This window comes from Mesoplodon densirostris, chromosome 4 (assembly GCF_025265405.1).
Source record: "Mesoplodon densirostris isolate mMesDen1 chromosome 4, mMesDen1 primary haplotype, whole genome shotgun sequence".
NCBI classification, from domain to species: Eukaryota; Metazoa; Chordata; class Mammalia; order Artiodactyla; family Ziphiidae; genus Mesoplodon; species Mesoplodon densirostris.
Window position 1 is genome coordinate 130,715,093 of NC_082664.1, and position 27,613 is coordinate 130,742,705.

Genomic DNA, 27,613 nt, shown 5'->3' on the forward strand with positions numbered 1-27,613 from the left:
GTATGCGGGTCTCTGATAATTTTTCTTTCCTGGTAATGACAGACTCATGGCAAATAGAATTATTCATGCTGCAGTCTAAATACTCAATCCTCCTAAAATCTCAAAATGCAGGCACTGTTAGAAACTGAAGTCATCCCATGCTGGATATATATGTATGCCAGTACATACATATGGTACTCCCATTTACATGCATTGTTATGACATACGTTAGAAAGTGATTTTGTTCTGGGTCTTCATTTCTGTAGTGCTGCTGGGAGTCTTGGTGAAGACATGCTTAGACCTGACCCCCAGGAGAAACAGCACTGAATAACTTGGGGACACTGTCCATCACCGCAAGGAGAAGGGAAGACCGGCTCCAACCTTCTGCCTTGACAGCCTGGTTCGTTTCAACATGTCATGAACAGGGTTCGCCCTCCATAAACAGCTTGCCGAACTTCACGGATGTAGTTACCTTGTTTTCCCAGGGTCCCTGCAATCCACTCCAGTATTCTTTACTGCAGGCTGGGCTTTCTTTCTCTAGGGAGCCATGCAAGTAGCTCAGGCCCGGGCCCCTTCCATGTGTTAACACTGATACAGGTGTAGTCAGGCACCCCAGAGCTCTATCCACCCTGCCCGCTTTTGCCAATGGACCACTCGATTTCTCAGAGGTATTAGATATGGGACCTCTTAGTAAGTGGCCTCTGGAGTCAAACTTTTGCCGTTTTAAGACTCCTATGGGGGCAGGCATTCTGAGGTGAGTCTGTGTTGGCCATTAAGGAAAGTGAGTTTAGGGAAGGCAGGTAGGTAAGGACAAGGAGTCCACAGGGGGGATGGGGACAGGGATCTGGGCCCGTTCTTAAGAGGCTGCCAACGATATTTGGAAAAGACTTTGTTTCATGAAAGCAGGCTGGCTACACAGCCCTTTCTCAAGGGAGGGGCAGCCGAATCCCATACTTGGCTCTTCTAAGACTTCTGTCAGCCTTTGGAAAACATACAAATAATCGAGGGGGACTGCGAAGCAGGAGTAGGAAGGAAGAGGAGGATGGCAGTGTATGTTGCACCCTTGGCATCAGGCGATGGGGCTGGGGGACGGGAGAGCCGGCAGAACACTGTCAGCAGAGTCCTGAAAGCCCACCTCCCCAGATGGCCCCAGATCGTGCCAGGCGGCCTCAGGAAGGACAGAGAGCCTGGAGCACGGGATGGGGCTGCTGGGTGTGAACCTGGGGGGTTGGCAGCAAGAGGAGAGGGAACTACGCCTGTCTCTGGCTATTAGGCTGGGGTCTTCCCAGAGTGGAGCTAAGCTACAGAGAAGAGTCCCCCCGGGAGCAGGCACCAGTGTGGGTTTGCTTCTTAAAAAACAGGGACTTAAGGTGGCAGACCTCCTCTGGTTCCGCCGTGGCTGCTGCCATCTGGCCCTGGAGAGCCAGGTGCCCATAGTCACTGGTCATTTGTGAAGCCAGTCCTCCCAATTCCTCCGGGTTAGTAACCGACTTAGTCATCTGGAAAAAGAAAACAAGCAAGACACAAACACACAGGGACACACAGAGAAAAGCATGAGAACCATGTGTTAATACCACTGGGAGTCAAAGGGTCTCATTCACTTTTAAGCTTGTGGCTTGCGTGTGGGGCTGGACGTTGGTGAGGGCAGTTCAAGCGAAGCCCATGCTGCAGCCCACATGACAGGCCAGCGGCTCCCGGCCAGGTCAAGGCAACATGCTCAGGTTCAGGCCGTGCAGCGTGGAGGCCGGGCCTCAGGGTCCACTCTCTGGGAGGTGAGAGCAGGAGCCTCCACCAGCCCTGCCCCGTGGGGTTACCGGGGAGCCACTCTCTGGGAGGTGAGAGCAGGAGCCTCCACCAGCCCTGCCCCGTGGGGTTACCGGGGAGCCCCCCCAGAGAAACCAGGGGGCCCAGCCCCGTGCAGGGCGCAGCCCTGGTCACACATTGCTCCCGGGCTGATCGGGTCTCTGGGGACTCAGGAGCAGGTCCCACACCGCCGAGAGAGGGCACAAGGACAGGATCATCAGGAAATCGTGACTGAAGAGATGGGTAAGCCTAACGTTTTGGTGGAAGAAACTCACAGAATTCAGCTCTGTAATAACATTGTGCCAAAGAATGACAACGTTTCAGCCACAGATTCAGTGAAGAGAATACTGTAGCCTAAATGGTCAAGTTCTGCCTTTTTACTCTCAAGATATTCTGTGTTTTCCTCCTATGTGATAGAAAACCTTACCTCCACTTACCCAAACTAGCTAATACCCTCACGACTAGTTTTTCCTCCTCTGACAAAAATGCCTCTTAGAACTCACAAGGGCAGTTGTAACCCACCACCCAGAAAGGTATCCATGTCCCTCTTGGGTCCAAGGCTTCCCTCTTCCCCACCTGTTCTCTTGCTCTGGATAACGATACTTCCCTCTCTCTTTGTGGCATCTAAAGTCCTTGATTTTAAAGGACTTAAAAAAAAAAAACCTGTTAAATGACTCATATCCATTGAGGGCGGGAATGCGGGCCCGTCTAAGGCATGTTTACCAGGAAATGTCACAGGCTTTCGGGCCGAGGTGTGGGTTCCCAAGGAATGCATGCCTTACCCCGAGAGAACGAGGCTGTGCTAACAGCTGCTGCATGCGACCCTGCCACGAGGAGCACAACAACCCTGGGGGCCGCCCAGTGCGGTGGGGGGGAACACTCACCCCCTCCGGGCCCTGGAGGCAACGCAGCCCCAGGCTGGGCTCCTCAAGTGCATGGACACCCAGGGTCAAGACAGGCCGGCTGAGAACCTGGCCCAGGAGATATTCCAGAACCCCCTGAGGCCACTGGAGACATTTTCAACCCCGCTGTACTGTGCTCCCTGCTTGGAGAAATCAGTACCGTCGGGCTGCCGGGCTAGCTGGGACGCCCCTGAGCTCTCCTGAGCGGGGCCAGCCCGAGGCCGACTCCAGCCTTCTTCCAGTCGCTGAGGTGGACACTGTTCCTTCCTCCCTCCCCAGCCCAAGTCCTTCTCAACAACAGAGAGTCTGGCACAACCGCAGAGTTTCTAAGAATGAGCAGCAGCCGCCGCCAGGGAAGCCTTTGTGGTCCAAGCTCAACCTCTAGTGGACACATGACTACATGACAAAACCATCCAGAGAGGTGCCTGGCCTGATGGGGCAGGAACCACGCAGTCCCTCCAACTCAGGCTTAGGTGGTAGCGTCAAAGGGGCATCTTTCAATTTTATCCTGTGACATCTGAGCTTTCAGAGGTTAAGAACTTTCTTACTAGGTACGTATATTAACTCTTTGTGGACAACATTTTTCTTTTTCTGTACAACTTTTTAACCTATCAAGATAGCATTCACTGTCTCTCAATGCCATTTATAGCTAAACATCCATATAATACAATTCTGATTGCATTACATTTTAGCAAAAAAAAAAAAAAAGTCACCTCCAAAAGTTACATGCCTTCTGTTGTCAGGAGAAAATTTTTTTTATATAACTACTGTTTCATTTTGCCTGAAAGACTGGCAATATCGTACTGTTCAGCACTGTCCAAGTATTATAACTTGATTCCATTAGACAGTCTTGGTTCTGTCCCCAAATGTCTTCTCTTGTACTGTAACTTTAATCCATAAAAACAGTTCAAGTCCTCTGTGAGATAAATAGGATTTTTTTTCTTTCTCTATAACTTGCAATTTCCTTCTCATTTCCTCCTTGATTCTAATTTTCTCTCTTTCCTTTGCTCCCCTGTCCTCATGCCCAACTCTCAGTCATTTTTAATTCCCTTTTGGAGCTTTTTCGTGAGATGAGAAGTCCAGCGGCCTGGGGCTTCTAGACCACAGGCAGCCAGAAAGACCACAGATCAGGACAAAGCTGAGGCCCAGGAGGAACTAGCAACACAGAGGACTAATCTCTCTCCAGCACAGACCCAGATTTGAAGACTCAGTGGTGTGGTGGATAAAAGGGCAACCAACAGTGGGGTGCAGGGTGAGCCCATTTTCTTCTTACCATTTCCTGAGCTGTTACCGCAATGGCTTTGGAGTATTTAACCACTGTCGTCTGATAGTCGACAAACGTCCCCTTTGGTTCTGGAGGAGTGCCTTCATCCAGCTACAGGGGAGAGGAAAAGAACCCAAAGGTCATCAGAGGCCTGTCCAAGTGTGGGCTTTATTTTTTAGAATCAGGAACTTGGGAAAATGGAGAGGCCTTCAGAGTTTCTTGGGTCCAGAGTCAACAGAACCCCCCAACTTCTGTGATAAGGACCTCATTAGAGGCACACATAAGGTACTGGGGGCACACAGGCAAGGAGAGGACCCCCAGTGTGTCTGAAGGGAGTGGCAGAGCTGTCCAGAGGAATGATGTTTCAGCCAAGTCTTACCAGGTAAGCAGTGTGCCACACACAAAAGGTGGGGAAGGAGTCCCAAGGAGAGGGAATAGCGCTCAAGCACATGGAGGTGGGTGTGAGCCAGAACGTGCAGGGAGGTCAGAATGGCAGACAAGAGCTGGGGGAGGCCGCAGAACCTCCATCATGAAGGGCTTCCCTAAGAATGGTACAGCCCATGGATGTCTCTACCCTGGAACACTCACTTCTGACCTAAGCTGGGGAAGAGAAGGAATTGGAAACATCAGGAATGACTTGTTCATCTGACTCTAGTACCACAGGAACTGAGAGAAGGGTGAGATCAGTGTGGAGTGGAATAGGTGGAGAAGTGGGACAGTCCCTTGAAGGGCTGGGGACTTATTGGCTCAGAAGAGTTGAATTTGAGACCTGGTTCCAGGACTTGTGAGTAAATACCCAGCTTGAGGCTCAAACTGGTTCCTCGGACCTTCGCTGGAAACGTCCAAGCATCAGAAGGTTGTAGTAAAGATCAACTGAGACGATACCTCGTCTACATGAAGGGAGAGGAGAGGAGAACCATGATAATGAAGATCATGATGGTGATAAAGATGATAATGATGAAGAAAAAGGCCACCCATCCTCACCACCACCATCGTTGTGACTGTCACCACTGGTTGCTGAACAATATTCTAGGTGAGGAGACAAGGTGAACAGAAATGACTACAGGAAGAGTGAGTGCAGTGAACACGAGGGGGCTGTTGAAGGGGTGGGAATCAGGCTGGATCTGTTTGATGAGGAACCTTGCAATCATGAAGAAAATGGCGGGGTCTGCAGTAGGCAATGCTCTATCTGGCAGCTCTCTGCCAGATAGTCTGTAGTCTGGGAAGACATTAGGGACCAGAGGGCAATTAGGAAAAGATTAGGTGGAGTGGTCAATGAGAGCTACCTGTCGTGAGTAGATCCAAGCTACATATGCGAGTTGAATGAATGTATCACTGTAGCCTAGTATATAACGTGGTTGCACAGGCCAGGATGTAATCTCTACCAAACCAACAATACAACCTACAGTGTAGATTTTTTTAATGTTTCTTTATCAGGGAGTTAGACACTGCCAAGTATCTCTATCACACTTTGGGGGCCCGCTGGTCAAATGAGGACTGAGCTGTGGACTCATACACTCAGTATAAATTAACTGGGCATCTTGTAAGGGTCGGGCCATGTGGTGGGAGCCTTCGTATGAGATGTGGTGTAACTGCAAACATGCCAGGATGTTGGACTAGAGGGCAGCTTAGAACACAGTGGCCACTGGTCACCACGATGAACCTTCCAGTGTGAAGACAATGAGAGAAGTAAGAACAAAGTAGTGACTTTTGTTTAGGATTTCAAATTTACTTAGTTGAAAGAACTTTCCTTTATTCTGAGTTTATAGCCTTCCTACTTTTTTTTTTTTTGGTGTTAACATGTCCTTTATTTTATGAAATACTACTGATGTAGATATCAGGGTTTTTGTTTTCTTTCTTTAATTACCTTCCTTGGCCAAAAAGGAAAAACACCCCCCCCCAGCCCCAACACACACACACAAAAGCAAACAAAGAAAAGGGACTTGGTCATAAAATCCCGAAGATTGAGATTAACCTCAGTGAACGGGGGAAAAAAAGATTTAGAAAACTTGAGTGATTTGCCCAAGGTTATCCAGAAGGCTGATTAGTTCATGGTAACCTGTGAATTCCCAAACCTTCTGGTGCTTAGATACAGAGAGAGAATTTCAAGGAGACACTCCAGAGCAGAAGCTCCAAAAGTGGCAAGAATTGCACCGAACTTAGAACCAGCTTTGGGTACACTTGAAGTTTTTCTGCCAGTCACTGCCTTTTGGAACTTTAGACAATGATTCTAAGAGTATATCAGTGTTTTAACCAAATAACCAAAACTCAGATAGAAAATGACATAGTTACAATGCGTTGCTGCTTAGGGGCTCAAAGGACCTGAGATATCACTTAATACAAAGTCTCCAGTGATGGGCAGGCCGGGGTGGGCTTAGAAAGGAGACGATGGGGAAGAGGCATCGTGCAGTACCCAGGGTGTCAGATCAGGGTAGATAGGAGTTTAGGGGGTATCAATGAAACCCCAATTATCTACTTTGCAGAACTGAGGGGAAAAACCCCTTTGCTCCCAGCCTCTGGGGCTCATGGTGTCAGCGGTTCCTAATAATTGCTATCAGGTAACACCAGACCTATTTCCCAGCCCTTCCAAAAGAATCAGGCATGTCCTGGGCTGAGAGAGCAGACGTTACACCCCTGAAATCAGACAGTACAAGAGCCACTCTCCTTATTAAAGATTCATCGCAATATGCAAGGCTAAAAGGCTATCAAAAAAAAGACTTCCATCTTCCAGGGATTTATGGGACTCTTCCCTATCATTAGAGTGATTGTGAAAAATACCTCCTAAGAAGAAAAAGATTATCATTTGAAGTTCTCATTTGTACTGAGAAACCTTGAGCTCCATTATTTAATATCCTTGATAGATACATGGCTTAATTTCAAAGCTCTGGTGTTCCGATGTCCTGAAAACCAAACAAACCCACTGAGACTTATCCAAGGGCCTTGAGGAAGAGGGCAATTTACTCGTGTTCTGCCAAACTGTCCAAATTTGAAGCATGAGAAGCCCACAGCAGAAATTACTGGAGTGCTTTGACAAGGCAAGCCTGGGGTCTCTAAGGGATCCCCGGCATCCCAGCCTAGCTTGGGACATTATCAGTCTGATAATGTTTGCATAATGTTTAATGGGAATTATCCTAATTATACTTTCAGGCTATCATCTCTTCCTGGAGATACGAACCAACCAATCTTCTCTAAATTAGCAATTAAAGACCACTTATTATCCTGAAAAACCACATTAGTGTATTCACAATCTGACAATGGACATTTCCAAACACAGACGAAGTCTACAGTTTTTAGCTATGCTATCAGAGGATGGCAATTAGACACTGACGAGTAGTTGTTAATTCTAATCAGCATCAAACTGACATGATTAGTGAAGGATTCCTTGGGGATCCTTCAAAAGGGCAGGAGATACTGTCCAGTCATGCTTCCCTACCGACCCAACTCAACTGGTGGGTCACTGGAGGAGAAATGATACCCCTGTCATCTATGTCTGTTGTCTACAACTGGTCTCTGAGGGCTTTTACACTTAGCCATTTCAGTGGTCCCTGCATCTGGCTAGATACCAGAACCATGGGGAGATTTTTAAATTACTAGGCTTCACGCCATAGAGATTCCAAGTGATCAGCATGGGGGCAGGGCCTAGGAATGTGCATTCTAAAATGATCCCATGAATTCCAAAGGAGCCATTCTGAAGACCAGCACTTGGGAATCACGTCGTTATTTCATTTTGGAGTTTGCTCCCCACGACAACTCTACAAGGTATACAGGGGTGGTAAATAATTACTTCCATTTTATAAGTGAGGGGACCAAGGATGCCTTCTCCATCTCTTTTTCCCCCGTGTAAATATGGAAGAAAGGGTGCGACCGGCTTACAAAAGTAATGAATGAATAATAAAGAATGAAGACTATGTTGGACATATGATAAACATCTGTACATTAATCAGACACCTCAAGAAAAGAGGAGGCTTGCTGGTGTCAGCCTGGATTAGAGGGCTCCTCTGACAGCTCCTTAGAGAAAAGCCCCTGGGACCAAGTTAGAGGGAAACCTTGGAGGAAATGGGGCCAAGGAGTGCAGGAGAGCATCTGGGGGCCCAGGCCCACCTTGCTCATGGCTTCTGCGATGGCGTCGACCATGCCTCCCACCAACCCCACTTCACTGGCAGCTTCATTCAGCGTCACCATGATGTCGTCCACGGCCTCCTTCATGAGCTGGGCGGCCTCCGTGATGGCATCGTGGGTGTGCTGTGCCTGAGGTGGGGGACAGGGGGGAGAAGATAACTGTAAGATGTTTCCATGAGCAGAAGACAACAGTGCTCAATCTCTTAAGAATCACTTCACTTCTTTTACAGATAACCTTAAAAAGCAGAATATAAAACTACATCCCCATTATGGAGCACAACAAATGTATTCTCTGTTTTTTCCTTTCCTTTATTATGTTTGTACATTTGTTTGCAAAATAAATAAAAATCAGAAAGACAAAAAGAAAAAGATCTCTTTTTGCAAACAAAAGGAAAAAAACCCTGCAATTTCAACCAGCGTCTTATGATGTGACTAATTTTACGTTACTACATTCAGGGTGGTACAAAGAGAATGCCACAGATTCCCTAATATACAAGTTGACGGATTTAATAGAAAAAAAAACTATATAAAGAAAAACACGTGTTCACAACAAATGCGCTTCTCTTCAAAGTTGCCCAATACACTATAATTCCCTTTCTATAAATACAACTGGATTATGGAAATAGAGATACATACAGGAGGCAGAAATCTGCAGAAGGCTACATGGGTTTTGGAACTATGTCACAAATTACATTTACATGAGTTTGGAGGGACGAATGATTAAAGTTCTCCAGGGACAGACACTCTGCAGGCAAAGCCTGAGTGCTCATGAGTTCCCCTAGACGATCCTCGGAGATGCTTTAACAACATGTATGGAGCCCAGAGCAGGCCCTGGCAAGTGAGTGAATGAAAGGATGAAAGAATGGTGGTGCCAGGCTCCCTAAAAAACACCTTGAGTGGTAGCAAGATGAAGGAGCAGAGTGAAGGTCCTGGGGTCAGAAAAAGCTGGGGTCGAATTCTGTCTCCCCGGCTAAGTAGCTAAGTGGTCCTGGGCGTGGGTTCCTAAGCAAAATGGGAATAATTATAACAATGCTATGCAGTGGAATTCTGATGAGATAAGATGGTTGTAGGCATCTTATCGTTTATAATAAGAGCAGTCTAGTAGGGGACCGTGTCCTTACCTGGGAAATCTGAAATAATGCGGGGTATTTTGTGTCAGAAGTGCATTGCATCCCGTACCGGATGCCCCGTGCAGTGGCTATGGCTGCCCTGATGCTCCTCAGAGGAAGATGACCCCTCTATAAGGCCCAAGGAATTGCACCTTTACTTTGGTAGATAAGAAGGTAAGGAAGCCAGTGAGAGATGGTAAATGATAACTCTTTTGAATGATTAAATAAAAGAGAAGAATTCCAAGAAGAGGCTACGTGAGCCATAGGAACTGCCTCAGCCTTTTGAATTGAAAAGCCACGGGAATCAAGAAGAGTCCTTCCAAACCAACAACTGACGAGATGTGAAATATAGTAATTATGGATGGTTATTCTTGAGGCAACGGTGCCAGGACGCAAATGCTAACTATTGACCATTACTACTAAAGTTACTTTAGAAGGTAACAGTGACAACCCTGAGAACAAAGATCCCTTTCACTCTTCATCATCAGGCTGGTGTCCGCCTTCTCTATTTCTTAGGCCCTCCATGGGGTGGGGAGGCGCCTTCCTCTCTAGACAATCCCCCCCCCCGCCCCCCGACCCGGTACAGAGCTCTGGCTGCCCCCTGGCTGGCCCCTCACAGTTCCTCCCTCTCACACGCTGCCTGCAGAGACTGGTTCTGTTTGCCTCCTCCATCCTCCCCTGTCTTCAAGGGCCAGCCTCAATACCACTCCTAGCAGAAGCCCTCCATGGATGACTGCATCCTCATCAATTTTCCTCTGGACTCTTACAGCCCTGAGAAGCAACTCTGGAATCAGAGAGTCATCAGAAGGCAACGGTCTCAAAGAAAAGAATGGGGGGCAAGGGAGGCTGCCTGATTTCTGAGGTTAGGTAATGCAAAATGATACAGCTTCTGCCTGGCTCTCTCTTAGGACATGTGCCTTTGAAGTCCTAAGCCTCTGTGTGAGAAGGCTGGCTATCTTGATGCTGTGTGCCAGGCAGCCTGCATGGAGAGACCACACAGAAGTAGAAAGGGATGTTCTGGCCCCCAAAAGTCTGGGTGATTTCCACTCAGGCACCAGACCTGGGAGTGCCTGAGCCTCAGGTTGTTCAAACCTCAGCTGCCATCTGGCTACAATGGCAGGAGGGACCCTGAATGAGGACTGCCTCACTGGGTTCAGTGGATCTGCACATCTGCCAAGAGAATACAAAAATGGTGGTGTTTGAAGTCACTAAGTTTTAGGATGGCTTGTTTGTAGCAACAGCTAAGTGGGACAGCACCTAAAAAGGGCTTCTAACCCAGCCTTGGCATCAGAGAAGACTTCTCAGAGGTTTCTAGGCCCTGGAGGAAGAAGCCAGACTCTAGCAGGGTGAGGAGGGGGGAAAAGGAAGAGATTTCCAGGCAGAGGGCACAGTCCGTACCGAGGTCCAGAGGCGAGAAGGAACGTGCATTGCGAAGATGAGTGAAACGCCGTATGTCAAGGGGACTGGTACAGTGCCTGGCCCACAGCTCGTGCCCCCTTCCATCCTCTCTCAGCCAACCCCAGCCCTGTCTCTCCAACCAGGCTGCGTGCTCCCTGCAAGCAATTTAACTCTGCTTCCCTCGGGAAGGTGGGTTTAAGGTACCGAGAGAGACTCACTTTTTATTTTCGGAGATATTTTTACAAGGATAACCTTCACGGGTCATTGGTGCAAACCTCTCCTCTGGAGAGGCTTACTTAGAAATAAATGGAGCCATCTGTTTTCAGGCTCCGAGAGAGCATGGGTGGCAGAGCTGAGGGCAGAGAAGTGGCGTGGGGGAGTCAGACGGCCCTCCCCCTGTCCCCGAGCCATCGGCTGGGCTCACTGGGGCTGGGATGACATGCTCTAGCTCCTCTGACTGGACCAGGAAAACCGGACAGCATGCCTGTGAGTGCTGGCAAGATGCCAAGGGCTAGCATGAAAACCAACCTGAGGGCCCAGTGTGGGACTTTCATACCAGTGTCAACGTCTAGGTTCTTATATCTTGGGCTGGGTATTTGAGTACTTTACAATGTTTCATCCTAGGTGACAGATAGGAAACCAGGAATAACAATAAACATCAAACCACAGAACAGCAGCCATACAAGGACAGCTGCTAACATTTCTGAGGACCCTTCTATACCAGGCACTGCGCTGACCGCTCTTGTGTACATCTCTTAAAATCCTCACAGCCCCCTGGAAGGTGGGAATTGGGTGATATCCCCTGCAGGGACCCCTCTGACAGCTGCAATCTGAAAATGGGAACTTAAGCACCTAGAGCTAATAGGCCTGGTGGGACAATTGCTGCTGACCAGCTGGCCATCTGCTGAGCCTACGCCACTGGTCAAAAGGAAAATGAGGCTATAGACAGGTCACGTCAGATTTACCAGGACTACTGAACAAATAAACCTTAATGCAGGGAATGTGCCATCTACGAGGAGCTTTCAGCCTGTTTGCCCCAAATAGGGTACTTTTAAATGAGGTAAAGCAACCAGGTACCATGTGGCAAAAGCAAGGGGCCTCAGGGCCAGGTACTACTCCTAATGTTGGCTGGGTGCCCCCTCACTTAGCATCTCAGCATCAGCCTGGCCCCAGCCCTCTCAGAGGCTCAGGCATCCTGACACCTCCAATGTCAGCCATTGGAGGCTCCACACTTGCCCATGAACTTGTCGCCAGTTCACAGTTCCCAAGTTTGCTCCTTGGAGCCCCTCCAGGGCCTAGCTTGGATGTGTCTTCCAACTCCTGGTAGCTTGCTACCAGATGAGCCCTGGCCCTGGAAACTCACCCACTGTTGAAAAGTAAGGCATTTGGTCAATCTTTGTCCCAGGTTCCTGGGAGCCTTTAACTCTTTGGCATTTCCCAAGTGATCACACGAGCGTCTGTTACTCGTGGTGGGCCCCTCGGACCACACAGTAGTTTATGCTAACAAGGTCTCATGGGGACCAGTAGGTAGATTCAGGTTGGGGGCTGGCCGTGTTGGAAAGACCAACCATGTGATTAGAGGGTTGGGGCTTTGAGCAACATAATATCATCCTGACCACGGACCTCTGGGGAGATGAGGGGGCTGGAGATGGAATCGTTGGCCATATGACTGAACTCAGTCAATCAAGCCTACATAATGAAATCCCAATAAAAGCTCTGGACAGGAAGCTGGAGTGAGCACCCCTGGTGAGTGACGCACCAGGGGTGCAGTAAGCTGGGAGGGTGACACATCCTGAGGACATGGAAATTCCAAGTTTGGAACCCTCCCAGGCCTCACCCTCTGGGTCTCTTCTTTTGGCTGGTTGTACCTTTTCTAATAAAAGTGTAATTGTAAGTAGAGCAATTTCCTGAGCTGAGTTATTCTAGCAAATTACAGAACCTAAGGGGCAGTGAGAACCTCTGAATGTAGCCACTTGGTCAGAATGAGCGTGGTCTACGAAGCCTGGAGTTTACGGCTGGTGTCTGAATCGAGGGCAGCCTAGCAGGGGCCTGTGGTCTTACCTGGGGAATCTGACCTAATGCCAGGTAGTGACAGAACCCCATTGCCCAGGCGCCAGGTCCACCCATGCAATGGCTGTGGCTGCCCTGACCTACCTCAGGGGGAGAGGACCCTTCTAAAAGGCCCAAGAAATTCAGCTTTACTTTGGTAGATGAGAAGGTAAGGAAGCCAGTGAGAGATGGTAAATGATAACTCTTTTGAGTGATTAAATAAAAGAGAAGAATTCCAAGAAGCTACGTGAGCCATGGGAACTGGCTCAGCTGGCAGAATTAAAAAGCCACAGGAATCAAGAAAAGTCCTCCAAATACAACATCTGATGAGATGTGAAATACGTGATCACGATGGTTATCCCGAGGCAACCGTATCAGGATGCAAAGCTCTCTCTCTGAGGGATGTGATGGAGTGAACTGGTAATTTAGGTTAATGGCTGATTTCATGGCACAGAGAAGGTAAAACACTAAATGTGCAGATTGCTTTATTTTGATGGAAGCCTGAAAAGTGACATCTCCTGTACAAAACCCTCCAGAGAGAGCATCTCACACAAATATGCTCTCATTTATAAAAAAGGTAAAATGTAAAAAAAAAAAAAAAAAAAAAAAAGGTAAAACGTAAGGTGTGCATTTCTGTAAATCTCACTTAGAATGAGGTAACTATTGGTGGCACAAAAATGTTAGCAACTCTGTACATTCCTATGAAACAAAGTACACGTCTGTGGGGAGAAGTGAGAGCGGCTTGCCAAGTACCTGCTCTCCCATGCAGCCTTAGGAAGGTATCAGAAGCCAGTTCTGGGGGTGGCAGAAGTAAATCACAAAACAGTTCTCTGGAACTCCTTGGAAAATGTAAAGGACACCTTCTCCACACCAGAGCATCAAAACCTACAAAAACACATCCTTGCTCTTGGCTGTACCAGAAGTGAATCACCTTCCCATCTGCTCGTGGTGAGGAATTCTTTAAAAGGCCTGCTTCTCCTTCACTCGACATGTTTAAGTTTTTACAGATCCTTAAAGGGTCAGCTCAGAGGCTGTGAGGCCTCCTCCAAGCCTTACCCAGAGCCTTGTCCTCTAACTCCAATGGCAAACCTCATCTGGAACACACCACTGAGGCCAGATCCCACACATGGGCTGCCTGAGCACACTAGCTTCAGACCCCAAAAGACACAGTAGGCTCTCAATTAAGGCAGCCTTAACCAACCAAGAGCAATGTGGCAAGTGGAGTGAGCAGGCTCAACAATGAGGTCATTATTTTAGAATCTGGAGGGGATCCTTGTTACTGCTCCTCACAGAGCAGCAAAGGAGAGAAATCAGACTCTGTTCTTTTCTGGAAACGTGTCTGAAGTCTACTTCCAAGGGAGCCTTATTTCTTTATTATAGTGCTTCAACTACAAAGCCCAGTAAAGCAGGCATTGACATCACAGGAGTTTGGAAAATGGGAGAAGGCTACAGGGGGCAGGTCTCGACTTTAGTAGAGGGGAAAAACCAGCTGATAATTAGAACTGCCCAACAATGGACAGGGTGGCATATTTGCTGGAGTGTTACAGGCAGACGCTAGAGGGGCCCCTTCAAGGAGGATGGAGGAGGGAACTGAGTGGGGGAGGGGTGAGTGGGGGAGAGGTGAGTTGGGGGGGGAAGCTCTGGAGGTACAGAGTGAGTGTAGAAGGGGGCTCAGTGGGATGAGGGTGAGGTCACAGAGCAAATGTCTTGTACTCATGTGATTCATTAACACCAGGCTCTGGGACTGTTATTTTCTAATTTTTTTTTTTTGGAACACCCACTATGTCAGGCACATTATCTCATATAATCTCTACAACTACTCCGGAGGTATTCATTACCAACCTTGTTGTTTAGATGAGGAAACAACTGAAGTTATTTGCCAGCAAAAGGCAGAGCTGGGATTTGAAATCCAGATATGTTGGCCCCCCAAAGCTTATCCTATTTCTCATCAAATAAAAGACACTGAAAACCATTTAACCACATTTAGACCACATGCAAACAAGGACTACGATATCTAACACATACGTTTTATACATCACCTAACACGTAGCAAGTAACACCTAGTAAACATCTGCCCAAAGAACAGCACCCAAGGGGATTAAGTCTCTGCACTAGGCCTCTTAGGAAAGGGCATTCAAGCCAACTTGTAGTGTCCCAGGCACCCTGTGACAAGCCTGTCAGAGTCTGCAGACAGCACAGGTACCTGCTACCAGTGACAGGATCCATGTAAACTCCTGCATTGCTGTCACTCATCCCGTGTCTTAGTTCATCACATGGTGCTTCAGGTCTTTCACTGAGAACTACTCCACACTGTTCTCCAGCCCACACTTCCAAGCAAAGGATGTCACTATAAAGCTTACAGTGCCAACTACAAATGCTCCCAACCATGAGGTTCCTTGGCATACAACAGAATTCCACGAGGAGCTCTGAACTTGCAGTCCAAGCAGATGTGCTAATCTCTTAAACATCCAGAAACCTACTAATTTGAGTTCTTCTGCTGAGAATGAAACCCCCTCAGGTTAGGCGTAGAGATGTGGCAGTAAACAGCCCTGGAGAAAAGATAACCTAGAACTGGGTCTGGAAGGCGAGTCCCAGCTGCTCCAGTTTAGGGAGGGAGCAAAGGGGGGGGGTCTGACTCTGGGGTACCCGTCACTAACCTCTGACAGCCAAAGGGTGTTCTTGTTCTTGCTCTGCCCACCACTTCAGCAACCAGACTCATTTTTTTGCCAGAAACCTCAGAACAACTTGAGGGCCAAGGCTGGCTCTCAAAATTGTTAGCATCCCCAGAATTAATCTCTTACGAGTTGCCAGATACATGAATGAAAAACTGAACACAGAGAATGCAAGTCCAAGACATTATTCACGCTGCTTCCAGAATGGCGTTTCTAGACTACGGATGGGCTGCGCCAGTTTCCACTGCTCACTAGAAAGCCCCAGCTCCTTCGCGTGCAGGAGGAGGCCTGTCACGGTACAGCCCAGTCTTCCCTCCCGTCCCACTGTCCCCACACTCGGCACGTTCCGTACACACCAGACTAGAGTGCTATTTTCTAAAGAGACCGCAATCCTTTTATAACCCTCTCTGTGCTTTGCAGATGCTGCTCCCTCTTCCCTGCCTCCTTCCTTGACCCCTCCCAGGCCTCGCTCCGGGCTGAGTTGGCCTGCGTTTCCACATGACCCCACATGCACCTTGCCTGTGATCTCGGACAACTCGGCAGGGCAGCCTCAGCTTCTGCACGTGTGCAGTGGGAACCTTCCCACGTCACAGAGTTTCTATTAAGATTACATAAGATGAGGGTGTAAGATGTAAAAAATGACACAGAGTCGGCACGCAATAGCTGTTAGCTCTGAGATCACCATTTTGCCATCTGACTCAGTCTAGAGTCTTCTCTGCTATACCACGTGACTGATTTGAAGATCTTAGACATACAACAAAGCACACTAAAAAAACCACACACACACAAATATATATAATGGATCCTTGTAGCTCGTAGGTCAGTATGCTACACAAATCTTTCCAGTAGTGCTCTCTCAAGTTAGTCTGCTTAGGTGAAGACCCATTAAGATCACATGATCATGTGGAGGCAGCTCCTAGAAGATACAAGTGGTGGGAGAAGCCTCCAGCCCACTCTCCAGGTTCCAGAACCCTGAGGAAACTTAAGGTGCATGCTGGTTTCACAAGTAAAACAATCCCTGACAATTTCTCTGACCTTGAGAGAAAAGGACATGTTGTCACCATCTTTGGCCACTTAAAAGTACCTAGGTGACACATCAGGCTGAAGAAATGTTCCACTGTAAACTGGTAAGGGAGATTTTCATATTAAACTACTGTCCCCAAGGCAACAGCAACACATGCCATGGGTGACCTTGACCATGTTTCTCTTTGAACCTAAGTACCAGGAACAGAAACGACACTTAGTGGAAAACAATAGAGGTTTGCTTTGTGTCAACACTGAACAGGTGCCGGGCAGGTATTATGGTTTTTATTCCTGTAATAACCACACAATACATGTTTCTTTCCCAAGGATGCTTACCTACACACACTGTCACGGAAAAAAAAAAAAAACAAAAAACTTCTAAATCAGCCTTAATTGTGTGCATTTCTTGGTTTTCCTCTTCAAGATTCCTGGGAAGGCCAAGAGAAGATTATTTCCCACCTTTAAATGGAAAATCAAATGCCACCATCCAAAAACCGGAGGTGCCCTCCCTGGAGGGACATGATACAGAGGAACGTGTGCTGGCTTCTCAGGGTCCTAAGTGAGCCCCTAGCATCCTGAGCTGTACCTTGGGGTTCCCTCCGCCTTCCTTGGCTGCGTACAACATCTGCAGGGCAGACTCTGCGAGCGTCTTGGTCTGGTCCAGCACTGTCATCTGCTGCTGATGGTCCAGAATCTTGGAGGCGACACCCACTGCAGCTAAGATCAAGGGCTCAAAGTAGCTCGCCAGTTGTGTCACCTTTCAAGACAAAAAAAAAAGCCCCAGATGCAACATGTAAATACTGTGTCTTGTTTAGGAGCCCGGCTGCTGGGAAGGGGGCTGGGACAGGGATGGGATGAGTCACAGGGAGAGGCAGATCTGCTGGACTTCACTTTTGTTTTTTTCTATTTTACATCCAGTATTACGAATTACAGTCACCATGTTATATACATATTAGGTCCTCAGACCTTATTCCTTGTACAACTTTACTTTTGAAAGTACTTGTAATTAATGAACTCTTGTTCGGATTTTTCTTTTTCTGGGGAGCTCTTTGTCTGTCTCTGATCATGGCAGAAGTGCTAAGAGATCTGTTCTGAGATCCACAGTTAGGTGTGAGAATTTTACAAATCTTAATTTTAATTTCACAAATAGAACAGCTTTTGAAAGAACCAAAGGCGAGCAACTTACAAACTCAAAAGGAAGGGGTATAGAAGAGGGGCAGGGGAGCATGGCAGTTGAGAAAAGCAGCCTGAGAGTAAAGGCACCCTCAAAAGCATTTTAGGAAGCCAACCCAACTGCCCTGCGCCTCAAGTATTTTGACCAAACCGTGGATTTGGGAAAAAAAAAAAGCAAAAATGATTTCCCATCAGTCAAGATGTACTGTTTATGATGAGCCCAACCTGGGAGAACAAAAAAGCCTAAAGACAGCTAAGCACTGTTGCAGCAGAGGCCTGTCTCCACTAGGTAACAGCATCGATGGTGCATACAATTGTCCCTTGGTATCTGCAGGGGATTGGTTCCATGACCCCCCAAGAATACTAAAAATCTGCGGGTGCTCAAGTCTCTTATATAAAATGCTGTAGTACAGTCAGCCCTCTGCATCTGTGGGTTCGACATCTGCAGATATGGAGGGCTGACTGTATATGCTCACCAAAGCACACCATCTACCTAGCATCCATAATATCAGATTTTAACATTTTGCTGTCCTTGCTTCAGACACTGTCATCTATTCCCCCTCAGATAAAACACGACGATACTGATCACACTTTTCCGTTCAACTCCTCATCTTGTGTGGCAATTACTAATTGCTAAATTATTCCCATCAGATGTATTTAAGTTCACCTGATGGGAATAGCTCTCAACTCCCTTAATGCTTCTTTAACCAGCAACTCCCTTAATGCTTCTTCCCATGATGTGGAGGAAGAATGAGGGTGATGGGGATGCAGGCAGGAAGGCTGCTTCACATGGGCAGCGGCAGTCACTGGGTCAGCAACAAAGCAGGGGGTGGGAGTTGGGGGTGGTGGTGAGGGTCCAAAATATTAAAGTTCATTAAAGCTAATAGTGAGACAAGACTATCAGCTAACAATAAACATACTGTGACTTTTTATCCCCAGTTACAGTTATCTTACAGATAGGTTTCAAAACACTTGAACGAGGCTGCTGCTGGCCCTTATGGTGCTTTGTATGAATTTTAAAGGGGCTCCCCAACCTCTGGGCAGACCCGATCGATGTCAAGGCACATGACTTAGCAGGATTCCGGCAGCCCCCCGTCCTGCCCGGCTCCCTGCTTTGGCCAAAGACCTCTGTGTAAGGCCCAGTCTGCATAATCCCCAGGGTATATTATAGGCAGGGACAGCCCTGCATATCTGCATTGGATTTCATCTCCTCTTCCCCAGGAAGGGTGGTGTCGCCACCAATTGCAGTGATGGGTCATCAGGGGTCAGGGTTCAGGAGGGGTCCCGAAAGTACTAAAGGAGTCAAAATGTTTAATGCATTAGAATCCAACATGTTTTCTGGATTCGTTTTATTATTTTAAAAGTACATTTTATCAGTGCAACTGTAAAATGTCAAGGGTTGTTGTGTGCTGAGCATAAGTAAACACAACTCAACAGGTGCCCAACTTCCTCAGGGAGGGAGGATGGCTGGGTGGAGAGGAAGCTCTGCTTTCAAAGCCGTGAGATTTGAATCCTCCCTGCCAATTCCTTTTTAAGACATCTTAGGCAAATTGCTTCCTATTACTAAATTTCAGTTTCCTCCTTAGTAAAATGTGATAGCACTAAGTTCCTTAAAACTTTAGGGGGATTAAGTCAGCGTGCGTAAAGGCCTCAGTACAGGCCTCTATGTAGTAAACACACACTAGGGGTCATTATTCTTCACCTATTGTAGGGCAAAGGTTTGGAAGGGATGGGATTTTTCCTGTATTTAGGAAGTTTAGCAAGGACTCTAATACCTCCTGTTATTGAGACACATGACAGAACAGGAAACCTCCTCACCTGAGTTAGTACAGAAGTGAAAATAACACAGAATTTTGAGTATTTGGTATATGATGTTGAGTCCCTAAGCCTAGGATGGCAGAGTGGGTTGAATGGTGACCCCCAAAAAGGTATGTCCATGTCCAAATTTCTGAAGTCTGTGAAGGTGATCTTACAAAGGGGTCTCTGTAGGTGTGTTTAAGGATCTGAAGATGAGATCATCCTGGATTGCTTGAGTGGGCCCTAATCCTGATAACAAGTGTCCTTAGAAGAAACAGAAGAAGGGAAGGCAGAAAAGCGGGAGACAATGTGACCACGGAGAGAGACTGGAGAGATTCAGTCAAGGAATGCCAAGAGCTACCACAAGCTGGGAGCAGCAAAGAATGGAGCCTCCAATAAACGTGTGGCCCTGCCAACGCCTTGATTTTGGATTTCTGGACTCCAGAGCTGTGAGAGATTACATTTCTGTCGTTTTAAGCCCCCCAGTTTGTGGTACTTTGTTACAGCAGCCGTGGGAAACCAATCCAGGCGGGGTCTGAGAATCTGCCTTTATCAATCACTCCCAAGTGGGACTGAAGCTGCTGAATTGGCACCCCACCTGAGCGCCGTCGTGAAGCACTGGGACCAGGTGGGCATCAACCACCAGCCCACGACCCCTCTGGATGGAGGCCCCCTAGGCTGCCATTGTCCAGAACTCCCTTTCAGAAGGTGAGACTCGTTTAGCCAAAGGACCAGAGTAAATTGATAACTCAGGTGACACAAATAAAATTTTCATGCCACCCACTGACATAGGAATTAATCTTCCACACTAAACAACGTAAGGGCAGAGATAAGGATGTTGCCCTAGGAGTCTAGAAATATTTCCTTACGAAATTCCTACTGGAATCAAAAGTAACTGCTGAACAGAAGTTCGGTTTCTCTGCCAAACTCATTGTCCCCACAGCAGTCACATATGCAGTGCTCCAGCCTCCAGGCCCCTTCTGCACACCGCCGCCCCCCGGCCCCTTGCAAACTGCTTCACACAGGTGGACAAGCCCTTTCTTATTATAAAGGCACTCAGGTGAGAAATGAAATTTACCACACTTGCAATGGCAGAGAGATACTGGCCATTTTAAACCCAAACACCTCTCCTTAGACCCAGCAGGAAGCTTGGTAGGCCCTTAAGCTATCCTGTACTGGAAAAAGCAGGAATATTGATTTTCTAAAATCAATACCTGGCAGAGATGATTTTGGCTACTGGATTTCTTGATCTGCACGGCAGCACTGATAAATGCTAGGAAATCCTGCAGGTTGTTAAAAACCCAATGTCTGCCCTCTCTCTGCTGAGGCACAGGCTGCTTGACAAGCCAACTCTCCTTGAAGGATTTGCAAAATGAACCCCAAACAGGCAGAACATGATACAGCACCTGCAGCCATGTGGGTATGAACGCTCAGGTGAAGGGCTGGCAGAGTGGCCACACGGAAGCTTCAGCTGTCGAGGGTGAAGTTTGCAACTTTGCTTCGCTTCCTCACATGTGAAAATGGACACTATATTAGAGGCTGTGGAGGAAAAACGTGCCCTAAACACACCAGAATGAGGCTGGTCAGCCAGGACAAAAGATGGCAGACATCAGGCCAGGAATGCCAAGTTCAGTCTCTGGCTTGTCCCAGCGAAGATCAAGAGGGATAGGTGACTGAAAACTGCCTTGGCGGCTGCAAAGTCTGAGCACTACCAGAAAAATTGCCCTGTAGCTGTTGTCTCAATGCTAACTAAGTAAAAAGAGATCCCTGGGGGCTTCCCTGGTGGCGCAGTGGTTGAGAATCTGCCTGCTAATGCAGGGGACACGGGTTCGAGCCCTGGTCTGGGAGGATCCCACATGCTGCGGAGCAGCTAGGCCCATGAGCCACAGCTACTGAGCCTGCACGTCTGGAGCCTGTGCTCCGCAACAAGAGAGGCCACGATAGTGAGAGGCCCGCGCACCGCGATGAAGAGTGGCCCCCACTTGCCACAACTAGAGAAAGCCCTCACACAGAAATGAAGACCCAACACAGCCAAAAATAAATAAACTAATAAACCCCTAACCCCAACATCTAAAAAAAAAAAAAAAAGAGATCCCTGAAGTGGTCATTTTTGGAGAAGATGTTGACGGAGGCTGAGTGGTATTTTCTCTAGTGTCAGCCAGCATTGACCCGGCCCTAACACCTGCCCTGAGGCTTTGGGGAACAAGAACAACAAAATCAATAACAACTCTCCCCCCATCTCTTTCTCACACACTCTCAGCAGGATCCCCTGGTGCCCATTACCTTATGTCCCAGCTGAGCTGCTTCTCCTCGAGCTGCTGTGGCAATGGGATCGATTAGGTGCCCGATCTCCTGGACCACGGAAGTCAGCTGCTCCTGCAGGGCCTGATAAGGAGAGAGAGCTGTCAAGTTCAACCTACAACAGCTCCCCATGCAGTTGTACTGATTTTAAAAGGTCCATGTGAAAGATAAGGGAGGCCGAGAGAAATGGATATCAAAATGCCTGGGTGTGCCATCCAGCCACTGCTCTGACCCTCCCCATCCCAGCGACCCTCAGTTCCCCTGGGCTAAACCCCTCCTCCCCACAGTTCCATCCATGAGGGACATGAGCAGGCCCCAGGAACATCTTTCCTACTAGCTACTCACTCCTGGCAACCATAGTAACAACTGATGTTACTGGTATCTTTACTTTGGGTTATTCAGCATAATTCCTGGAAAGCTGGAACTGTGGTGGCTTTCCAAGATGGGAAGACAATTGTGTCTAAATGGAGGTAGCTAATGGTGGGGTATGAGGGAACATCCAGGTTGCAGTGTCCTCAGAGCTAAGAACCCCTTAAGCGGGGAGTGGGGAGGAGGGTGACGTAAAAATGACATCAGCTCTCTTACAGCAGGACTATTTCCCAGAGAGCAAACTGTGAAAATGCCAGGTGAAATGCCCACTAGGCTATGGTCAGGTGCTCTGTTCACTGTTATTTGGTGATGCGGATACCATTATTGAAAATGGCACCATCAAGGCATTTCTTCTCAGGTTTGAGACACAGTTTAATCTCTTCATCCCAAAGAACTGAACTCACGCTATAAAGAGACGGGGCAAGGTATCTGGATGATGCTGAAGTGTGAAGGGGGCGGGGAATTCAAAGATGGAGAGTGTTAACTAGTCGTGGGGAAGATCCGATCCCTCTGTAGAAATCTTTACAGGAGCTTCTTCACTTCATAGAGTCCAGATTAATAGATCAGAAGGCTGGACATTTTAGGTCTGCACTCATCAGCACGGAATGGGATGACTCCTGACAAAGTGACAACATCTTGCTCATAGAAATGAGACTTAGGCTACTCTCCTACCGAACAACACTGCATATGGGCTGGGGGACTTTGTGCAGAGTTTAGGCTACGAGAGGAGCAGCCTAACCCGCAAACTTGAAAACAAAAAAAAAGGAAAAAGGAAAAACTTAGAGAGATGGAGGCAGGTCGAGAGAAACCTCCACACTTCCAAGGGTCTTATTGAGCAAATTACTTCTTATCTTCCCACTCATCATGTTAACTACAGTCAAGAATGCAAGACTAGGGCTTCCCTGGTGGCGCAGTGGTTGAGTCCGCCTGCCGATGCAGGGGGCACGGGTTCGTGCCCCGGTCCGGGAGGATCCCACATGCCGTGGAGCGGCTGGGCCCGTGAGCCATGGCCGCTGAGCCTGCACGTCCAGAGCCTGTGCTCTGCAACGGGAGAGGCCACAACAGTGAGAGGCCCGCGTACCACACACACAAAAAAGAGAATGCAGGACTATCCCAGCAAGGTCGTCTTACTACAGTTGGCTTGTTAGATTAAATATGGTATAGGTAGGAAGCACATGCAGATAAAGGGGAAGGATTTTCTTCCCAGGGAGGAAGTCAAGACAGAGGATATGCTTTGGTGATGGTGTTGAAAGGATGTGGGTGTGAGGGGGGTGCTCGTCATCTCTGTTTCTTGCTCATGGTGCTAGTTACAGTGTGTGCTTGGTTGGTGGTAGTTCAGGAAGCTGCACACGTATGACAGGCACACTGTTCTGTATGCATATTCTACTTTAATAACAGGTTAACGATAATTCTAACATTCTGCACAGGATGAGAATACATATTTCTTCTTTCTTTCCTTGGAAATGGGGGAGGCAGGTGAAGCAACAATGAAGTACACAGCTCTATTAATAAAAATGAGCAATTCCAATTCCAGGCCCTGCTTACAGACAGGGGCCAAAGTACGTTGTTGATGAGTTCTGTGTCAGGAGAGAAACACCAGTCAACATTCATATTTATTAAGTACCTTCTGAGCGTCAGGCACTTTCAACAGAAAGAAAGAAGTATGAATCAGGGGCCTTTGGACAGGTAACAGAAAAAACTCAAAGGAGCCAAGTAGGAAACTCCTATTCTCAACTTTGGAAAAATGGGCAAGAGAGGGCAATGTGGCTCTGAATTAACAGAATGCAAAAGCTCTCTCAATACTAGATATTGAGTAACAAGGGCAGAATCCTTGATCTCTGCATGGACCAAACACATAGTGCTGAATGCTGAATTCGCCCATTAGTCAAAAAAGTGCTGAAATATGACAGGGAAGCACTCAAAATTTACATGTTTAGGTCTGCTCTACTGAATATGGTAAACCCACCGACTGACACACTCTTACCTGACAATGACCATTTCCCTCCAAATTTCAGCCAAATCTGAACCTTCCACCCCCGCAGTACATGTGTTCCTTCATCAAACCATCATTCTCTGCTCAGCATTTGCCCTACCCCCTCCAAAAACTTCCCAGGCTGGTTCCAAGGGAAGGTGGCCCAATGATGAAGCTCTTTATCAAAAACGTGTTGGTGCCATTCCCCCATCCCCAAAGCCTGATGTTGGGATTCTTCAGTACTTCCAGAGGCTTCCGAGCTGGCCACAGAGCCCTGCATACCTCCACAGAGATGTCGTCCCTCGTGGCCAAGCTCTGGCTGACAGCCGCCAGCGAGGCCTGCTCGATGTCCCGGATGCACCGGTTGATGCTGTCAATGGAGTAGTCACATTCCCTCTGTCCAGGGGCCTTGTCCCTGCAAGGGACACAGCAAGTAGAACACGGGCTCCACGGAGCACAAGTCCCAAAACCTGTTCCAGAACTGTTGGGCCAGGAGCCCCTGTCTACTTTCTATCCCACTCGATTGCTTTAGGGAGTGAATTCCTGACCCTTGCTTGGCAATGCTTCTCTGCATAGCTCAGGAATTTCTTCACTTAACACTTGTGCTAAGTCTATTTCTGGTGGGAAGGGTAGGGTGCTATCCACCATCTCAGGCTGATGCCAGGCAACTGCAAATGAAACAATTTGGACTTGGATTCTCCATTCACTGGCTTAGGCATAGGGCCCTCATTAAAAAAAAAAAAAAAAAGTCAGTGCTATTTCCAGTGCAAATATACTATGCCCTCTACATTGCATACTAGTCGAAAACGTCCTGGGCTGTGGTAGGAGTTAAAATATTTAGTGGATTTTTCTTTGCAAGGCATTAAGAAAGAAATGCCTTAAGTTTCAAAAGCAATTTCAAAAACAAAATACACCCGAGGAAAGGCATGCACTCCATGCTGTGGGGTAATTAACTTTGGTCAACTTCAAAAATGTTTTATCTACTCAGGGGATGATTTTTCATAGTAGATAGGTCCTACTATCACCATGGAGGTTAGCGATGCCCAGAGTTACTCTGGGACCTGGAATATTCTTTTTGTCTTATTATCAAGGTAAGGTAACCCCAAATCCTGCTAAATAAGCAGTGGTGCTCTCTGCCTAATCTCCTAGGTATTGACAATATGGTACAATGTTTACAAGGACTGGGACTAAAGCAATCATGCCTGGGGATGCCCTTGGGAATGTTATCTCAATGCTTTTCTGCCTGAATTCTCTAATCAGTAAAAGAGAGACAATAGCAGCATCTACTTTACAAGGTTGTTGTGATGAACATATGATGCAATACAGGTAAAATGCTTAGAATAGTATCTAATATATGATAAATACTTTAGTTAGCTACTATTGCTGTGACAAGTACTACCGCTGGTCCCAAAGAGGTAAAGAAAAAGATGATGACAATGATCAACCACGTTGCTATTAAATAAAAGTCCTGATGGGCTTATCCCCCTCCTGCCCTGTCGGATGCAGGCCGCTAGCAATTTCTGGAGGAGACACTAACCTGATAGACGTGATGAGACTCTTTATAGAGTCAGAAACGGTGTGGGAATGTCCCGCTAGCACAGACCAGGTGGGCGGGTCTTTGGGGTTGATGGCCAGTGAGCGTGCAGTGCGGATGAGGTATGATGAGCTCTCCAGCATGGTCTTGGCTGACACCAGGATTGGTTCTTGTGCCTGGGAGCCCTGGGACCAAACAGCAGAAGGGTCAAGGGCAGGGCACACAGACTAAGTGAATGACTTGGACCCTGGAAGGTCATGTTCTTTATCAAGTCACTACCTCTGTCCTTCGAAAGGAGACAGAGGATAGGGAAGCATGGAGGCTGGCTCACATGGGGCCTGGATGATGAGGACCTGGGGCTATGCCACTCCTTAAATATTATTTTTGAGTGTGACACATACCGAGAAAGAATCAGCCCCAAACCTATGCACAGAGATTGTTCTCAACATATATAAAGCCAAGACGTTACCTCTTAAGTGATGTACAGACATTGAGTTTCACGAACTCTGTTTGCATCATCAATGACAACAGTAACAGTGCCCTACATATTGACAGAAAGAGTTTTTGGAATCCTTAACTGTTCATGCCCATTCAGTGCCACACAAAACAAGCCAAAGACCTCAGTATTACCTTTGCTGCAAGGATTCCCTACCTCGGAGCTGATCTGGGCAGGAATGCTGACAAACTCAGGGTTGGAGGCGAATGCTGTCAAGTTCTCCACGGCTTCGATCAAGGGGGCGGTGGCAATTCGACACTTGTTGCGGTTGTCCTCAGAGAAATCCCCATCCAGAGCCTGATGGGAGAAAACACAGAGATCACTCCTGGGCCGCAGCAATCACCACCCAGCGAAAAGAAGGTGGTTTAATGGGAATACTGAAAATGTCTGGTGAATCCATAAACAATGAATAAGAACTGACTGGAGGGATCTCCGCCATCAAGCAGAGGGGCTAAGTGAGCAATGGTAAGAAATAAAGCTGAGTGTGTGGCTCACAGGCCAACTGACCTCACAGCCCATCCACTCCCCACTTAACGTGATCCAAAGAGCGCCTGCTCTTCTCTCCCCTTGAGCTATGCTGTCCACCATCCCTGTGGCTGAGCCACTTTCTTCCCTACTTTTGAGACTATAACCCTTTGGCTCTTCCCCTCCATTTCACTCCAATTAAGTCTATTCCTTGCCAAACTATAAAAATATCTTACACCGTGTACCACTTTCAACTTCTTTTAAGCTATTTTTACCTGGATGTCCCTGAATGACTGACGGAGGGAGGGCTTATGTATCTGTCATTTTCAAATGAGCAAAATGGAATGCAATGGGAAAAAACAGACTAGAGCTATTCCCAGCAATATGGACAAATCTCACACATGCAATATTTCGGTAAGGAGGCCAGACACAATAGGGTACCCACTATACGATTCCATTTGTGCAAAAGTACAAAAATAGGTGAAACTAATTCTGGGTGTTAGCTGTCAGGTCACCCGTTGGAGCCAGTGAGATTGAAGGAGCAGCAGTAGGCTTCTGGGCACTGGCCATGTTCTGTTTCTTCAACTGGCCACAGTTACTTAGGTGTGTTCGGCGTGGGAAAATTCACTGAGCTCTACACACATGGGCTTTTTATCTATGTATCTTTTGCTTCCAAAGCTTATTTCTTTTTAAAATGAGCAGCAGTAATACAATGACACTGAATGATTAGTCACATCGCCGATCAATAGCCTGCACAGAAGACAAGCCAGGAAAGCGGCCTGTGATGCATGCCAGGCCACCCCACAAAGGGTCAACGCTTGGATCCCAAGTTCCCCAACCATGGACTGCACCTCCTCAAGCACAAGGCTGCTAGAACCGATGGCCTGTGACCAATGACAGCACCCCTGCCTCCCAGCAAAGGGCAACATTTGAGAAGGCAGTTATGTTTGTCAAAGAACGTAAATTTCTTTGTTAAATGATGAATTAAACTTTTAATTTAACCATTATGAGCAACATATAAAAGTCAATTTAGACAATTAGTGAACAAAAAACCAGAGGCACCAGCAATTACAAAACAAACCAGATCTGAGATGGGAACATTTCTATTTTTCAATAAGGAAAGAGTAGGCAGGCACGGTTAGTTTAAAGGCTACTTGAATAACAACTATATTCCAATCAAGTCTTGAC

General features: G+C 47.5%; 1 protein-coding gene across 5 annotated transcripts in view; it reads right to left on the minus strand.

The window, feature by feature from the left end:
* TLN2 (talin 2) overlaps positions 1-27,613 on the minus strand; it is a 457,102-nt gene that overhangs the window by 55,938 nt on the left and 373,551 nt on the right. For all 5 annotated transcript variants that reach the window (XM_060097246.1, XM_060097247.1, XM_060097243.1 and 2 more), the window contains 8 exons: positions 26,117-26,257; positions 25,468-25,649; positions 24,213-24,345; positions 21,572-21,673; positions 16,905-17,075; positions 8,050-8,196; positions 3,958-4,059; positions 1,359-1,478 (listed from right to left, as the gene is read on the minus strand). In XM_060097246.1, the coding sequence (XP_059953229.1) occupies positions 1,359-1,478; positions 3,958-4,059; positions 8,050-8,196; positions 16,905-17,075; positions 21,572-21,673; positions 24,213-24,345; positions 25,468-25,649; positions 26,117-26,257 (1,098 nt within the window). The remainder of the gene's footprint in view (positions 1-1,358; positions 1,479-3,957; positions 4,060-8,049; positions 8,197-16,904; positions 17,076-21,571; positions 21,674-24,212; positions 24,346-25,467; positions 25,650-26,116; positions 26,258-27,613) is intronic.